This window comes from Leptonychotes weddellii, chromosome 4 (genome assembly GCF_054177405.1).
Source record: "Leptonychotes weddellii isolate Sample4059 chromosome 4, ASM5417740v2, whole genome shotgun sequence".
Classification (NCBI taxonomy): Eukaryota; Metazoa; Chordata; class Mammalia; order Carnivora; family Phocidae; genus Leptonychotes; species Leptonychotes weddellii.
In genome coordinates, this window is record NC_138372.1 from 56,062,377 (window position 1) to 56,081,202 (window position 18,826).

The 18,826-nt window shown below is 34.8% G+C and overlaps 1 protein-coding gene across 1 annotated transcript in view; it reads right to left on the minus strand.

Annotated features, from left to right (window-relative positions):
* Window positions 1–251: 251 nt before the first annotated feature.
* Window positions 252–18,826, minus strand: part of LRRIQ3 (leucine rich repeats and IQ motif containing 3) — a 161,392-nt gene continuing 142,817 nt past the window's right edge. The window contains exons 7-8 of the mRNA XM_081817086.1: window positions 10,765–11,491; window positions 252–970 (exon numbers count right to left, since the gene is read on the minus strand). Of these exons, the coding sequence (XP_081673212.1) occupies window positions 814–970; window positions 10,765–11,491 (884 nt within the window). The 3' untranslated portion in view covers window positions 252–813. The remainder of the gene's footprint in view (window positions 971–10,764; window positions 11,492–18,826) is intronic.

An 18,826-nucleotide genomic window follows, 5' to 3' on the forward strand; every position in this document is an offset into this window, starting at 1 on the left:
GGAGCTCAGGAGAGATGTAGTTAGGATCTCTCTAACATAGGTGATGTTAGATGAGGTCATAGGTGATGTCATAAACTATAACCCTGCATACTGTCGATCAGGAAACATATATAGACAGAAGATTGTAGGTGGAAGCATGAGTAACATCAACATTTAAAGAAAAAGCAACAGGAACCCCTCCTAGAAAGGTCAGAAGAGTAAGGAAGAATATGAAGACTAGCACATGGTGTCATGGAAGTTGAGGTGAAAAATTTCCTTTTATATTTGACATATTCTGAATTTTTATAAGAATATGAATCACTGATATAATGGTGAAACTTTTATTTTGAAATAAGAAATTCAGAAATTGTTTTAACAAAATAAACAGGGAATATAACTAAATATATGAAAGTAGATAATGAAACTAATCAAAGTACACAGTGTCTTAATAAAAGTCAGCAGCTGGGGCAGAAATTACTACACTAAGATTGCCAGAGAAACTGAAAATAGCTTTAGGATTGCTATCCTTAGGATATGAAACAATATAAATAATGCCTTTGCATTATTTCCTGCAATAAATGAAATAAGTTTTAAATGTTCCTTGGACATCTGGAAATATAAGGAACCTTTTGGGGGTGCCAAGTTAACTTGATTTAAATTAAATTATGATCAACAAGAGAAACACTTTAATTATTGTTTATATTTTAGAAGATTTATATACAAATCCATCTTGTTACACAGAGTATTTCTTCTTTCATAGTATTATTTCAAAGTCCTTTAACTAAACATACTAGCCATAATTCAAAATGACCACAGATATAACCTGGCATTGGTTCATTTTGTCACTCCTCTGGGAACTTGAAAGGCTAAATTCGTTTTTATAATTGCAGCTTTTGTTTTAGCATCTTGAAATCTTTCACAAGCTTTTTGAAAGGCAATCATATCAAAAACAAATTTTTCTTCACAGTGTTTTTTATATGTTTCTTGAGTCCTAAGAAGAAAAAAAGGAAAGTAACAGAATGAGATACTTTTAAATAACGAAAAGTGTAACAATCATTCAGATTATTAATGGTAAGTAGATGTTTTTAAAACAGACATACAAATGGGAAAAAATCAGAACTTCACTTATTGCATAGAATTTTATTATATCAATAATATCTATAATTTATTTAATAATATTCATATTGGACTAATATTTCTAAGATTTTTATTGGCTGTAACAGAATTCTCATAAACCCTGGTTTAGAGTCCCAAAGAGGCTCCTGCGTAGCTCAGTTGGTTAAGTGTCTGCCTTTGGCTCAGGTCATTAAACCCAGCGGGGCCCTGGGATGGAGCCATTCACCAGTCTCCCTGTTCAGTGGGGAGTCTGCTTCTCTCTCTCCCTCTGCCCCTCCCCCTGCTTGTGCGCACACACGTTCTTTCAAATAAGTAAATCTTTTATTTTTTTTTAAAGATTGCAATTATTTATTCAACACACAGAGAGAGCACAAGCAGGGGGAGTGGCAGGGAGAGGGAGAGGGAGAAGCAGGCTCCCTGCTGAGTAAGGAGCCCAGACACTCCGGACTCTATCCCAGGACCCTGGTATGGACCTGAGCTGAAGGCGGACACTTAACCAACTGAGCCACACAGGCGTCCCTAAATAAAATCTTAAAAAAAAAAAATTGCAGAACTTTTATTTAAGCCTCACTAAATCCAAGTTTCTTCTAGGATGCTGTTATGGACTGAACTGTGTCCCCACTTCCAACCCCCAAATTCATGTTGAAGTCCTAAGCTCTAGTACCTTAGAACATTACTATATTTGGAGATAGGGTCTTTAAGAGGTAATTAATTTTAAATTTTATCATACAGATGGGCCCTAATCCAATATGAGTGGTGTCCTTATTAAAAAGATGAGGAGACACTAAGGATATGAACAAACAGAACAAAGGTCATGTTAGGACAGTGAGAAGTCAGCCAAGGAAAAAGGCCTCAAACCTGAGAAGCCAAATTTGACATACCTTAATCTTGGACTTCTAGCCTCCAAAACTGTGAGAAAATAAATTTATGTTGTTTAAACCACCCAGTCTGTGGTATTTTGTTATGGCAGCCCCAGCAGACTAATAGGGACTCTAAGTTAGAGAAAGGTGCACCAGGTTACCCTGTCAAACCTAGAAAATGTCATGGGCCTTACAGGACTTCACTCATTCATCCTCATTCATTCAACAATTATGTATTATAATGCCCCTAGATGCTGGAACCATAAAGATAAATATGACATAACAATGAGAAGCTTATAGAAAGTAGAGAAATAAAGAATATATATAAATAAAATATTATAGTGTCATAATGAAAACACTATGTAACAATACAAGGATGGCATAATGAAAAAATTAGTAAATATTATCTGAAGAAGAGGGTAAGGAAAGGCAAGAAAGAGTTCAGATTTGAAATAATCCTTGAACTCAGTCTTGAAAGATGTGTATTTTTCAGGCAGAAAGTGGAAGGGAAGAACATTTTGTTCATGTATGTTTGTTTAAATAGCATGAATAGCTAAAATAAAGTCAAAGATGTTAGCACGGCTTGGCATGCTCTGAGAAGTGACAACACTCTTTAATTTCTGGGACAGTGGAACAGATAACTCTGGAGAAACAGAGCAGATCATAGAACCCTTGATTTGTATATAGATATACTCAGAAATCTAGACTTGAGGAGTAGAAGAAAGGCCGAAGTCTAGAAAGTCTGCAACTTACTATGTGGTTTTGGACAAGTTATTTCAGTTCTCTTTACCTCATTTTCTTCATTTTTTAAAAGGGGGATAATCCAACTCATGAGGTTTAGTAAAATACTAAATGAGTTAATACATTTAAAATCCTTAGAACAGTGCCTGACATTTAATAATTCCTTTTACTGGATGGATAATAGCGTTATTCAACAGGATAAGAAATATAAGAAGAGCAGCCAGATGAAGAGAAATACTGGAATTCTATTTTGGTAATATTGTGTTTAAGGAGCCTGGCTGTCTATATGGTAATGCTCAGGTAGTTGACTTTAGAGAAGCAATGGCTTATGGATAAGAGAAAAGGTAGTAAAGCCATTCTGCTTGGGGTTGAGATGCAGGTCTGCAACTTATTGATTATGTGATTTGGGACACGTTATTTAAACTCTTCTCAATCATTTTCGTCATCTATAAGAAGGGACAATCTAACTCATAGGATTTAGTAAGGACTAAATAGCTAAGACACTTAAAATCCTTAGAAGAATGCCTGACATTTAATAATCACTCAATGAAATTAGCTATAACTATTTTGAGTCTGGATCTCTGGAGAGTGGCTATATCTGGACATGTAGTAGAGTGGAAGTCATGGCAAAAGGGACTTCGCACATGTAATTAATAGTATTAACTAAGTCTAAGAAATGTATTAAAATAGTCCTCATACAGATAACAATTATAAACTGTGGACAAAACGTAAAAAACAAACAAACAAAACAAAGAACACAACAAAAAACCAAACTATTAAAAAGTATTGAAGAGTGAGAAATAAGGATCTACTATATTTTTAAATGCCAGGATAAAAAAATTGGAAAACAAAATTAAGGATGAATTCTATTTACAATAGCATCAAAAAAACAAAAACAAATACTTAGATGTAAGTTTAACAAAAGATATACAAGGCTTATGAGTGAAAATAATAAACTATTGCTGAAAAATTAAAGAATATCTAAATTAATGGAAAGTTCTACCATTTCAAGGACTGGGAGACAATATTATCAAGATGTTAATTCTCCCCAAATTTATCTATATATTCAATGCAATCCCAATTAATATGCCAAGAGTCTTTTTGGTTGAAATTATCATTTAAGTTTGTTTTACATATATAGAAGATAAAATTTAGATTAAGATTTATTTTAAATGTATTAAATTTAGGTATTTTGAATTTATTAAAATTTGAATTCTATGGCAATGCAAAGGTCTTATCTTAACCAAAGCAATCTTGGGAAAAGAAGAACAAATTTAGAGTTTGTATTTTCCTATCGCTGTGTAACACATTACCATAAATGTATTGGCTTACAACAACAACAACCATTTTATTTTTCATGGTTTTCATGGGTCAAAAGTCCAGGCACAGCTGGATTAGCTGGGTTTACTGCTTGGTTCTCACAAGGCTGAAATCAAGGTGTCAGCCAGGGTTGTGGTTCCTTTTTTTTTAAAAGATTTATTTATTCATTAGAGAGAGAGAGTGCACAAGGAAGAGCAGAGAGAAACTTCAGCAGACTCCTCAATGAGCTAGGAGCCTGACGCAGGGCTCAATATCAAGAGGCAGAGATCATGACCTGAGCCAAAACCAAAAGTCAGTCACTCAGCTGACTGCGCCACCCAGGGGACACAAGGCTGTGATTCTCATCCAGGACATGAGGTCTTCTTTCCCAGATTGTTGGTTGTTGTCAGAATTCATCTCCTTCTCATTCTTTCCACATAGCCTCTTCCATCTTCAAGTCGGCAATGTCATATCAAATCCTCCTACTTTGAATTTCTCTGCCTTTCTTTTCTGTCCCTGCATGTAAAGCCTCATGTGATGCATTGGGCCCACCTGGATAATCCAGGATAATTTCTCTATTTTAAGATCCATGAATCAGTACCCTTAATTACATGTTTAGAATTCTTGTTGCCATGTACGTACTGTTGTGGGTAAGAGGAAAAAGAGTAATCAACTGAGAGAGCAGCTAAAGTTGGAGGCCATACAATTAATATTAGTGTAAATTTACAAATTAGTGGTCTCTTTTAGCCATTTAACCTGAACACAAGACGTAAAGATAGTAGGATTATTCCAAAGTGGAAGTTGGGGTGGTTAGCATTGTGGAGGCAATGAAAGGAAAGGACTTCAGAGACACTGAATGAAATGGAGAAAAGAATAACTGATATGAAGAACCCTGGAGGACACAGTAGAAATGAAAAGAAATATTTAAGGAAGTTTATTTGAGGGCTGAGTGTCATAATATATTTGAATAATTCATGTGGTGAAAATAAAGGAAGAAAAGAATTGAAAAGATAGAAGATTTTATCCATAAATAAGTATACAAGGATTTAAGATTTAAGAGGTAGGGCAGTTCCAAGTGATGAGGAGGCCCTTACGTGTCTTTGAAAATGAGTTTAAAGGTTGTTGAGATCCAAAAATATTAGGCAATTGGGAGGGCTGTTCTTATGAATTTGGAAGTTCACTCTGATTACAGCTGAATTTGGATGGAGAAAAGCTTTATAAATCAGGATATAAACACCACAGGGAATGAAGAGAGAAGTCTAGGAGGTAAACTGATGACCAAACTAAGGACAAGTAGAAGATGATGTAATTAGATAAAGTGCCTTATGTGCCAGATTTTCCATGCTAATTGATAACTCTACTGCGAAATGGACACTCTGCTGTTCTGCCCTGAGAAATGTCATCACTTTTTCAGAGTATGAATAAGAATATTTTGGAAAATTCATGACCAGCTTTTACCTGATATATATGTATTTTTCTCATTTCAAAGTCTCTTTTTTATTCATTCTTAAATACTCTTGTGGGTAGTTTATCAACTTTCTAAACTAGAGCTTTATGGTTCCTCTTTCTTTTTTCATTCTTCTTCATTCCACAGCAGGATCAGGAACTACATTCTCAGTAATGACTTCACTAGCTATTGAGATTCATCAGAATGCTTTTAGGTCAAGTGTTTGATACATTAATGAAGAATCAACCGGGAGAAAAAGAACTGAAAAACTGCTGAGGTCTCTAGACAGCCTTTACTTTTTTGACTCACTGCTCTTTTCTGCATGTTGATACAAAATCTTTATTTGAAAACATTTATAATAAAACTCAGTAATGCCTTTTAGGACATATTACCTACATAGCCAGAATACTGCCTTATTCCTGTGTGTTTTCAAGGATATGGATAATATCTTTGCAGCATCTTGCAAGAGAAGATAATTCAGTTAACATACATTAGGAAGCTCATTTGACTCTGTATCCTCTACAAACTAATGATGGCCAGACATTCAATTTGCTGTGATAAAACTAAGCTGATTGAATTTCTCTAACATTGACTTACACTAGATTTGTATTTTGATATACTAGACTAGCTTTCATTTTCTTTTCCAAAATATATTTGTTACTAAATTATAGAAAAATTATTTCCAAAAACCACTCACCCATACACACACATAGAGTATACATTAAGGAAAATGTTAAATTTTGGAGAAGAGAAATATAAAATATTTTTCATACCTAAAAAGATATTATGTAAAGAAACTCAGTAAATAGTTTAAAAATTGCTTGTAACTAGGAAAAGGCAAATGCTTTCTTCTTATTATTTTATACTCTTTTCTATTACAAACTACTTTCTAATGATAGCATTTATAATTATAAATTATTTATTTATTTTATAACTCAAAGTTGTACCTTTTAATCCCCTTCACCTATTTCACCCATCCCCCCTACCCACTTCCCCTCTGGCAATACAGAGATGAAAATTATAGCATCAGGAATATAGTCAATACTATTGTAATAATGTTGTATGGTGACAGATGGTAACTACACTTACAATGGTGAGCACTGAGCAACATGGAGTATTGTCAAATCATTATGTTGTATACCTGAAACTAATGTAATACTGTATGTAAACTATACGTCAGCAATAAATTTTTTAAAATGTAGATGAAATAAGCAGCAATATGGATCTCTAAGTATTTCTAGGCAAGCCTTAAGCATATGTATTTACATTGTTTGGATGGTTAAAATGTCACTGGGATAAAACTGTGACTGGTAAGTTTCAACCTAGTATCAGACAAAATTGTGTGAAACACGCTGAAAGAGTAAAAAACAATTACTGGGAATCCCGTCAGTGGACCCTTCAGAGTTATCTGTGTCTTTCAATCTCTTTGATCTATTTTACAACCCTATATAAGTTGAAGAAAACTATGAGTAATACAGATGATTCTTGTCTATAAAGTGTAAGTGAATTTTGTCCAATGGAGTTATAATTGATTATCACTGGTGGATAATGACTAAATTTATTTTGGCATTCCTGATTGCCTTTATATATACATGCTCTTAGAAATGTCATTTGAACTGGATGTAACATCTTACTGGTTCCTTAATGAGTTAAATAAAATCTTTGATGTGTTCATTTTATATTTGTATGAGTTACAGTTTTATGTTCTAAAAAATATCCTTTGTAAAGAAGTTGTAGTATATATACAATGGAATATTATTTAGCCATAAAAAGAAGGAAATCATGCTATTTGCAACAACATGGATGGGCCTTGAAGTCACTATACTAAGTGAAATAAGTCAGGCAGAAAGACAAATATTATATGATCTCACCTATATGTGGAATCTAAACAAACTGAACTCACAGATACAGAGAACAGATTGGTGCTTGCCTGAGGTAGGAGATAAGGAGTAGGTAAAATGGGTAAGGAGGTCAAAAGGTACCAAGTTCCATTTATAAAATAATTAAATCATGGGATGTAATATATAGTACGGTGACTATAGTTAATAACACTGTATTGCATATTTAAAATTTGCTGAGAGACTAAATCTTAAAAGTCCTCATCACAAGGAAAACAATTGTAATTATGTATGGTGACAGATGTTAACTAGACTTATTGTAATCATTTTGCCATATACACAATTATTAAAACATTATATTGTACACCTGAAACTAATATAATGTTATATGTCAATTATACCCTCCATAAAAAAAATCCTTTGACAACTAATACAGTTTAAATTTGTTAAATGTAGCTTAATATATTTTGAGTCAATACTAATTTTCAGAGCCTTTGCACTAAATTTAGTTTAAAATTTAAAAATCATCATGGAACAATTTTTAAAAATTTTGCATTTGTTTGAGACAGCTTTGTCCCAAGTACATTCTGAGGATTAGCATTCTGAGACATTTCTTAAAATGAAGGTTCTGTGGTAAAATGCATGTTTAAAATATGTTTTATTTTTTTAGTAGGATTCCTAATGGTCTTTACCATGTGACTGCCCACTGAAATTACAGTCCCTTTCTAAGCTAATTTAATGTTTCTTTCTTTTTTTTTTTTTAAGATTTTATTTATTTGCGAGAGAGAGAATGAGAGACAGACAGCATGAGAGGGAGGAGGGTCAGAGGGAGAAGCAGACTCCCTGCTGAGCAAGGAGCCTGATGTGGGACTCGATCCCTGGACTCCAGGATCATGACCTGAGCCGAAGGCAGTCGCTTAACCAACTGAGCCACCCAGGCGCCCTGCTAATTTAATGTTTCTTAAGCAATTGCACTTTCAACTACTCCTCTTCAAAACCCTCTATGAGTAGAGCAATATTCACTACCTCCTTCCTCTCCCCCCATGTTACCTATTCTGAGCTCTCCAATTTTGCTCATCCACTTTGCCAATAATGATTTCCCCTCAGCACTCTGCTTTTCCAAATTCGAATTGACAACTGTAATTTTCCTACTTCTATTTTTTGTAATGATTCAAGTATATGTTTATATTTGCCACTGAACTGTGAGTTCTTAGAGGATCAAGAATATGTTATTAATTTTTCTATGGGGGTGTTGGGGAGAACTGAAATTAATTAACACTTTGATGTTTAGTTATGCCTTCTCCTTGAAGGTTTCCTAGATTACTCTTATCTATTTATTACCTACCATTTAACTGGAAATTTTAATTTTGTCCCTTGATAGTTCTTGTATTATGTTTGTATTATTATTTAACTCTGGTAGTCTTATTGTGTGGTGACTTATCTCCCACCTAGATTTTCAGTTTATTGGAGTCAAATAATCTTTATGTCCCCATATCACCTGACATCTCCAATAGCTGAAAGTGAATTACTATTTGAATGATTTGAACTGAAGGTGTTCCTCAATAGAAATGCCAATGATAACAGAGAGACAGAAAAAAAAAAGTGTAGGAAAAATTTATTATCATGAAATAAGCACTTGTTTTAAGACAGATACCTATTTTTGTAACTAGTGAAGCTACTTTCAAAGCTTGGTTAATTATATTTTAGTATATATTTAATAATTCTGGTTACATATCTTCACTACACAAACGTTCTGAAAAAATATACATTATTTCTCATTCCAGTGGCTTAAGTATTAAGTACACTAATATATATATTACTAGTGTTCATGTTCATTTCAAAGAGAATGTTATAAACATATATATATATATATATACATATATATATATATGTATGTATCTAATTAACCTGCCTCACAGGCTCTAGTATATGACTTAAATGGACTTACATACAACATTACTAATTCAAAACTTTTTGTCCTATTTTCCTCCATAAATAATTATGGAATAGATTTTGGAAACTAAGTACTGTACTAGATACTGAAATGGAAAGATAGACCAAATTATTTTATAAAGGACTTTACAAGCTAACGTGATATAGGCTGTCTTGCGATAACGGCTATCAAGTGCTATATGTGAACCACCAAATGAAAGGGATTAATTCAGACTGGAAGAACAGTTGGGGAAAGGTAAAAAGAACAGGTACCATCTCAGTTAGTTACTAAAGGATGAATATAAAATAATAATAAAGGATGAATTTCGTCAGTGGTTGTACAGCTCATACACTGCATGATGGGGGCAAATAGGGGAGAAATAGAAATACAGTCACACTCAGCCAAGCATCAGCCACTCACTAGTGATGTGTCTCCCTGGAGAAATAAGTGTCTTGTCCTTCCCATACAGGCACTACCCCCTCACCAATTTGAACATTCCAAATCTTTCTAATTTGCACAATAACAATAGAGGCTTGTGTTGCATAATAATAGGTAGATAGCACTAATATTATGGGCTCCTAGTACTCTTTCAAAGTGCATAATGAAGAAAAAGGGGATAGAACTAGTAAGGTCACTGGAATAAGAAATTACAAATCTGGGTAGGGAATTGGGAATAGTTTAGTCTGTATGGAGCAAACAGTGCTGTTATGGGGAAGAGGGAGGGGCTATAGGAGAAAATTTAGTAAGATGAGTCTAGATAAATTGGAACAAAGCATGTCTGAAATGCCACTCAGATTTTATTCTGTGGACAATTGCAAAGCATCAATATACTTAAGTAGAAAGTGACATGATCAGAACTTAATTTTAAAAGACAGTTGTGGGGGGTGGTGCCTGGATGGTTCAGTCAGTTAAGCCTCTGCCTTAGGCTCAAGTCATGATCTCATGGTCCTGGTCCTGGGGTCCTGCCCCCACCCCTTGCTAGTGCTTTCTCTCTCTCAAATAAATAAAGAAAATACTAAAAAAAATAAAAGACAGTTGAGGCTTGGCTAGAGAACAGATTTGGGTTGAAGAAAGGATGTCTTGAGAATGGAGATGGAACTCTCAATTGGAAGGATAAAAGGTGAATCTTAGAATGACTGAGAGTCTGCATTAGAATGGGAGAAGTGCGATTGAAAAGAATCAGTTTGAGACTCCTTTTAGAGTAAAATGAATAAGGAAACTTATTAGATGTTGGCAATGAGAGAGACTGAGTTGTAAAAGACTGGTTTCTAGCACTAGTCAAGAGCCCAATGATGACTGCCATTTACGATAAGAACAACCATTAATTAAGAAGCAGGTTTTGTTGGATGAGGGTGGAGGTGGGATGAGACAGAGTTGTTTTATTGTCTCATCTTTAGTAATATATTAGAACATTTTTGTCCTTTTTTGTTGTTTCTATTTTTCAAAGAGAATGTTATAAACAAAGTACTGTTTATTAGGTCTCAGCACTTAGTATGCAATATTCACATGTAACTGACTTAAAATCTTCTATAATATCAAAACTGTACCTACCTAATTTCCTTCATTTGTTTTAATAAATTCTTTTGATATTTTTCCATTTCTAGCCTTTGCTGAACAATCAGACTTTTCTCTTGTAAGACAGCTTGATTCTTCCTCAATCTGTCAATTTTAATAATTCCTTTGGACAAAAGAGTGCGCTCATTACTTATATTTTGAATTAATAAACGGTCTTCAGCCTTTTGTTTTTTTTCTGCCAGAAACAGCGCTCTCCTCTCTCTAACTTTGTCGAGGTAACTGAATCTGTCCTGCCAAAGTTGTTGTAAACCATGCTGAATTGTCTCATTATCTTTTGCAATTAGTTTTTGTGCAGCATTTTTTTTCTTATTTAGGTTTTCTTGAACAGTTGAGCGAACTCTTTCTTGGGCACCTTGTGCAATGGTGATAGCTGTTATTTTTTTTTTATGGCTTTCCTGCTTCTTTTGTTCTGAATAATATTTATCAATATCCCAAAGTGTTTGGAGTTTTATACCAGTTCTGTGTGCTGTAAAAAACTCTTTTCTTACATTACTCTTCAACAGCATGTCTTTTTTTTTAATTGTTGGTTTTTGATGAGTAGTAGGAAATGGCTGGACATATGTAGGAAAATAATCTTCTTTTTCTTTCAATAATGCAGCATACTTCAATGAATCTGAAGTATATATGGGTAGTTTAAACACTGATATCCTAAAACTGGCATCTAATTCTTCACCCTCACTCTCATCTTCAGACTCCTTCTGACCTACATCACACGGAAGACAAATATAATACATTTCACAAGGGCTAAGCACAGTTTATTTTCTGCCCCTATTGTTTTGAAAGCTACATTAATAAAGTTGACAAGAACTTGTTATTGACTTTATTAAGAAGCATTTTTCCCAACTGATGTTCTTTTTAAACTTGTGTTTTAATAGTGATTTTGGAGAGAGAAATCACTATTGAAACCATTTACCACAAAAATGCTCTGATTCCTGTATTTCCTGCATTATCTCTCACAATCACTTAACTGGCAATGACTTAATAGCAGTAACTTATCTTACACTTAATACTTAATCGCACATATTATTTTTACATTTAGTTATTATTATCTCATATTTGCAAAGGACTTTGTAATCCATTTTACCTTATTTGTCTTAACTGGTAGAAATTAATAGCTGCCATCAAAATTGTTTTTTCTCTTATTGGACACACAAATCCCTCAACCTCCTTTGCTATTATGTGTAGTGATGAGACTAAGTCCTCTCTAGTAAAGTGTGGACAGAAGTGATATGTGTCATTTCTGGTCCAAGGCTATTAGGAAATGAATATGTCTTCTCTATATTTTCTTTCTTCTCCTGACTCACTAGCCAGAGATAAGGATAAGGCCCTAGAAGATGGTGAATCCATAACGTGGAAGGATCCTGGCTCCCTGAATTGCTGCTTAAAAAACTACGTACTCACCAGGATTAATCAAACTTGGACTCTTATAGAAGCCAGAAATAAATGGCAATTACATTTGGGTCTATTTGTTATTATAGCCAACCTAACTAATACAATAACTTGAATCACATCATTGTTCATATATTTATTTTCCAACAAACCCAGTTATGAATTTAGGATTAGGTGGCAAATACAGTTTAAAAAAAGTTGTGCTTATTAGTCTTAGGAAAAGATGTTTCCCATGTTTGACTAATTCCCTCTATCAAAATCACATCTCTACTAACTAATAGTCTACAACAATTTTATTTTTTCTAATAGAAAATTATCTTAAAATCTTTGTATGTCAAATGCAAATCTGCTGGTGGAGACTTTATGGACATTAAGGTGACCATAAAAAAGGGTAGGACCTAGGTAGGCAGTAGGGAAGAAGCAAATAGGCATGATTTTCACTAGAGGCCATAGGAATGTTAACATTAGAAAAGGAAGCAGAGTCTAAAGCAAAGTAGAAAACCAAGTCTAGCAAGTATAAAAGGTAATATATCAGGATACAAAGCCAAAGTGTCCAGAAAAAAAAAACTCTTAAGAGTTTGGGTCCAAAGCAAGGCACTAGACACAGAGGGACAAAATATAGGATTTCAGTTCTAGAAATCTAGAGTAAATAGGATGTGGTCTGGGCAACTACCTAGAAAAGGTACTCTTTTGTATTATTTGATTTTATGTGCAAATCTTGACATGAGAAAGCTGGCCAAGAATAAAAGATCAGGGATAGAAAATACAACTCTAATAATTTACTAAAGTTTCTGGTCATCGATTTCAATTCATATGGGGATTGGGATTTTTTTTCCCCCATACCACCAAGCAGTGCTCCAACACCAGCTGGGTGTCCTGCAATTCAACTCAATTCTGACACTATCTACCTGGAGACAGGGTCACCTCCCATATTAAAGGTTCAGTCCTACAAGACTGCCCCTACCCCTTCAGATGTCAATCAGAAGTCCAGGTTATCACCTGTGCTTCTAACAAACTGGCTATAGATTAGAGGTTCCACTAAGCCCCACCTGGGTTCAATTTGCTAGAGTGGCTCACAGAACTCAGAGAAACATTTTACATTTTATTTACTAGATTACTGGTTTATTATAAAAGGATATAACTCATGAACAGCCAGACAGAAGAGATGCATAGGGCAAGGTATGGGGAAAGGGCACAAAGCTTCCATGCTGTCTCTCCAAGCACACCACTCTGCCCAAATCTCTATGTGCTCACCAACATGGAAGCTCTCAGAACCCAGTCCTTCTGGGTTTTTATGGAGGCTTCATTACACAGGCATGATTGATTATACCATTGGCCATTAGGGATCAAATTCAACCTCCATCCCCAAACCCCGTTCCAGAGGTTGAGGGTGGGACTGAAATTTCCAACTCTCTAACTATGGGGTTGGTTCCCCTGGCAACCAGCCTTAGGTGTGATCCAAAATCACCTAACATAACAAAAGACATTTTTGTTGCTCTTCTCTCATCACTTAGAAAATTTCAAGAGTTTTAGGAGTTCTGTGCTAGAACCAAGGACAAAGACCAAATATATTTTTCTTGTTATAAATCACAGTATCAGTTACTAGTATACATAAGTTTGCTCTTTAATAGCTTAATGTAGTGAATAGTGAGACTGTAAGTTCTTTGAAAATAGAAGCAATACTTTACTGTATATACTAACTACATTTACTTTGTAGATGATGATTGAGATGTCTCTCATTGGTTGATTGGACATAATCCCATTAGCGCTTTTCAAAGTCTCCCAGTTTCAGGGCACCTGGGTGTCCCAGTCAGTTAAATGTCAGACTCTTGATTTCAGTTCAGGTCATGATCTTAGGATCATGAGACTGAGCCCCACAAGGGGCTGCACCCTGGGCATGAAGCCTGCTGGAGATTCTCTCTTTCCTTCTGCCCCTCCCCGCCCTCCTGCTAGCATGCATGCATCCACAAGCAGTCTCTTAAAAAAAAAAAAAAAAAAGTCTCCCAATTTCTTTTTCTGCTTCCAGACATTGCTCACTGCTATAAAATACATCTTCCTAAAACAGGATTCTAATCATATCATGACTTCCACCCAAAGGGAAACAAAACCTTCCTGGTTCTCCATTTATAGGATGAAGGATAGTTCTGCTTTTAAGCCTAGGATCTTTATCATAGGGAAAGAGCTTCATTTTTTCCCCTATACATATACAACATCTTCTCATCTTTGGGACTTCGCTTATATTATTTTATATTTTGTCCAGTTTGTTGTTTTCCCTATCTACATATGTATTCAAATTCTATCCATTCTTTAAGTCCTCTTCACATGTCACCTTTCCTTGTTCTTTATATAAAGAATTGGTATATTTTATTAACTCTAATATCAATCCCTTCCTCATAGAACTTATCACAATCCAGGGTGCCTGCTGGGTGGCTCAGTCAGTTAAGCATCTGCCTTTGGCTTAGGTCATGATCTCAGGGTCCTGGGATCAAACCCCAAGGGCTCCCTGCTCAGCGGGGAGTCTGCTTCTCCCTCTACCCTCCCTCCCCCCGACCCGTGATCTCTATCTCTCTCTCTCAAATAAATAAGTAAAATCTTAAAAAAAAACCTTATCACAATCCATTTATATTAAAGCTCTATGTAGAAATTCTTAGACATAGTAGCAAGCTAGATATAAGCTCCATAGGAGTAGGATTCATGTTTTCTTTCATCCTCCATTCCTAGCCTTTAGCCTGGTATTTTGCAGAGAGGAGAGTCTTTTCTTTTTGGCAGGGGGTGGGGTAGTACAGTTAACTAAATAGTAGATGTCAATAGTATAAGTGTTGGATGAATGAATAGATGAATTAATCTTGTTGCTCAAGATTAATACATCTTTTATAGTGGTAAAAGCCTAAAATTTGGAGACAGCTGGGCTGGATTTGAATCTAGTTTTACCACTTATTATGTGGTCTAGGCAAGTTATTTAATTCTCTGGGCTTCAGTGTACTCACTGTAAGATGGATATAATAATATCTAATTTATAGGGTCATACAGGATTAAATGACTTAACAAAATGTAAAATGCCTGATGAAACTTGACATTTATGTATAAGAACAATGCCTTATAATGAGTAAGAGCCACACGTTAGTTATTATTACTTTTTCACTATATTTTATATGGAAAACTTGGAGCTTATTTCCTTAATTCCATCAATAGTATAGTTCAAATAGCCAGATAATCTAATAACGAGTGGGGAAAATACAGCAAAGCACTTTTATTGCTCCCCTCAACATCCAATGTATAGTGAAGTACAGAATATAAAGGAAGCCTTCTTTGTATGCTTATTTTGTTTCAAGACTTTACAATTAATCTCACTAATTATTGTAAAAATAGAAGCCAACTGAAGGAAGTGTTCTCATCTTTTTATAACAAAATTTATAAACCTATCTGCATGTTCATGCACTTTCATCTTCTACCCTGATACAATAAAGGAAGCATCCCTTCCTTCAGCAGTGGTCAAATTTTTCACATGTACTTTGGCCCCATCAGCCTTTACTTTCACTTTTGCAATTAGTGTTCTCCTTTATCACTGCCTCTCTACTGAATCATTCCCATCAAACCACGATGCAAGCACTACCACAATGCCCTCTAGCTACCATTACACTTTTCCTGTTCAGTTTTAGAATAAAAACTATTGAAAGAGTTGTCTCCCTATGCTACCTCCTTTTCATCACCTTTTATATTTTTTCAACTCATTTAGATACGGATCTTATCTCTACTGTTCCCACCCAAATTTTGAAACTCTTCCTACTAAAGGCTTTCATGGTGATAAATATGGAGAATACTTTTTTCTGTTCTAATTTTTCTTAACTCTCAATAGTGCTTAACACAGTTAATTGCTTCTCCTTGAAATCTTCTTTTCCTTTCAAATTCTCTGATTTGCAGATTTGCTGAAGCTCTCCTGATATCTTAAAGATACCTTTTTTTTCCTCTAGATTCTCTGAAGCTCCCCTGATTTTTCTTCTAGCTTTCTGATTGCTCTTAATTTGCAGATTCTCCCTTGTCCACCAAATCTCTGGAGTTCTTCAGGACTTGATACTAGCTCTCCTTACCATCTCCACCTCTCCTTAAATGAATTCTACTCATGGCTTTTCAAAGTTGGTACATTCAATTTTTTGCTACCAGAAACCAATTCCCTCTAAAATCAGCCCTATCTCAGCAAATGCCACCTACTAGTTTATTCTTCCCGTATCAATTTTATCAATTAGTACGTAGATTTTAGTTCAAAAATGTAGCTCAAATTAACTGATTTTTTTTTCTCCATTTCCCTCCATCAGCTTACTTCAGGTTTCTATCAATTCTTACTTTGACTAACTGCAATGGCTTAAGTAGTCTCTGTATTTCCCAACACACAACACACTTCATTGCCCACAGAGTGATCAAGTCAGAGTGATCTCTTAAAACTGTGTCTTTGAAGGTCTGTGGCTTACATATGACTTCATGACAAAATTCAAATTATTTGCCATAGTCTACAAAAACTTACATGCTTTTACACTTTTGTACTTATCCAACTACTTCTAACCACATTTATAATGCTTAGCTAAGACATAAATGATTTGTAGGTTAATTCCCAGGCACTATTTAGAGTGCCAGAACTATAAATGATAAAAAGTTGAGTTTCTTCTATTACAATTTTGTAAGTGAAAATTTCAATTTGACTTAGATGGATAAATATGTGGGCACCACCTACTGTGAGCTGGAGTCTTCAAAAAAGTGAAAACAGTGCTGGCTCAAGAATTTTATAGTCTTAAAAAAACCCTAAAGCCTAGTAGAAGAGGCAAATGGATAAAGCAGGTATCTTCAAAATACTATAGCAAATGGTAAGGTAAAAGTACATGTATGCAGGAAACATTGGAAACACAGAAGAAAGACACTTTACCCTATCTGGGTTAGGGTAAGTGGTTGTCAGCGAAACTCTTCTGGAGAAGGTAACAGCTGGGTTTATTTTTAAAGAGAGTCTTTGTTTTATATTTATATCTATATTACTATAAGTCCACATTTTGGGTGTGTGGGAGAATTCAGTGAATTTGCAAAAGGTGTGAGCAAGAAAACAAGAAACAAAGATTCCCAGGGTGGGAGGATCATAATCAAAGATACAGATGTGAAAAAAAAATATGTGAAATTTGGTTTTATAAAATATACAGTCAGCAGCTATTATCCGCAGTTAGTTGCTACAGATGTCCAGCAAGCAGGTAGATAAATGAGCTGAATCTAAATGCTGGAAGAGAGGGCAAATCTGGAGATAAATATTTGGAGCCAATAGCAGAGGTTTTTTATAGGTAAAACTATAAGCATAGTCAAGAGATACAAGAGAACTAAGGATGAAACCTTGGGGAAATCGATATAATATGTACATGCTAGGTAAGCCAAACATTAAGGAGAAAAAAATCTGTGGCTATAGCCTCTTGATATGTAAGCCTCTAAAGAAATCACTACATGTAAAAGAGACTTGGCATATGTATATACCCAGTTTGCCATGGGAAGTCCCCGTTTTTGCCTCCTGTCCTGATGAAGTTTATTAACAGCAACTGCTTTCAGTTTCAGAAGTGACACAGGTTGGAAGGTAAATTATACGGTCACCTTAGCTATAGGGACATTGCCCAATAACAGACAACAAGTAGGAGAGTAACACTGTGCTGTCTGCATCGTTTTAAGTTACATTACTATCTTAGTACAATGACCAGGACTTGATAGATATATAGTAAATGATTTTGTTAAAACATAGGTTACCAGATCCTCAAGGTTCTATGAAAGTTGAGACCATGCTTGTTTTGTTCACTAGTTTATACTAAGCACTTAGAAGAATGTCTGGTGCATGACAGGTTTTCAATAAATATATGTCTAATAAATATTTTTTCTACAGACAGCTAGGTCAATTCAGGGATACTCTTCAGTTTGGGTGGTGGGCTGCTGTTTTAAATTGATACTTTCCTCTCATCTTTTGCACCCTCACTTTCTGTATTCCCCACATCTATTGTTATTCCCTTTAAGAACCCTACACTTCAAATATAACAGTCACAACTTCTGAACAGGACTTAGACACTTCTATTCCTTATCTTTGGCTCATGCTATTCCCACTTCTTTGAAAGGCCTAATTTTCATCACCATCTATAAAAAGATTATTCATCTTGAATAACATAAATATGGTCATTTATTGAACCCTTACCTCTAGGGTTACTTCTTTAAATATGTATTTATCATTTAATATTGATATCCCTGTAAGGTAGATAGTATTGATCACTAATCATGATACGGCTAATATACAATGAGTGTATTTGCTATATGTCACATTGTTCCACATCCTTTAAATAAATGATCACGGTTAGTTTCCTCAACAATCTTATGAGGTTAAGTACTGTACTATTTTTATCCCCATTTTTCAGATAAAGAAACTGAAGCTTAAAGAAATAGCCAATATGTTGGAGTAAGATCCTAACATATGGCTAACATCTGGGAAAAAATGAAACAAAACAACAAAACAAAGAACAAATATCTGAGGACTCTGGAGAATAAACTAAAACAGATAATGACCTGCTAAAAACATCAATACCCTTATAACAGAATCCAGAGTATACAACATAACATTTGTGATGCCCACAATATAATCCAAAAC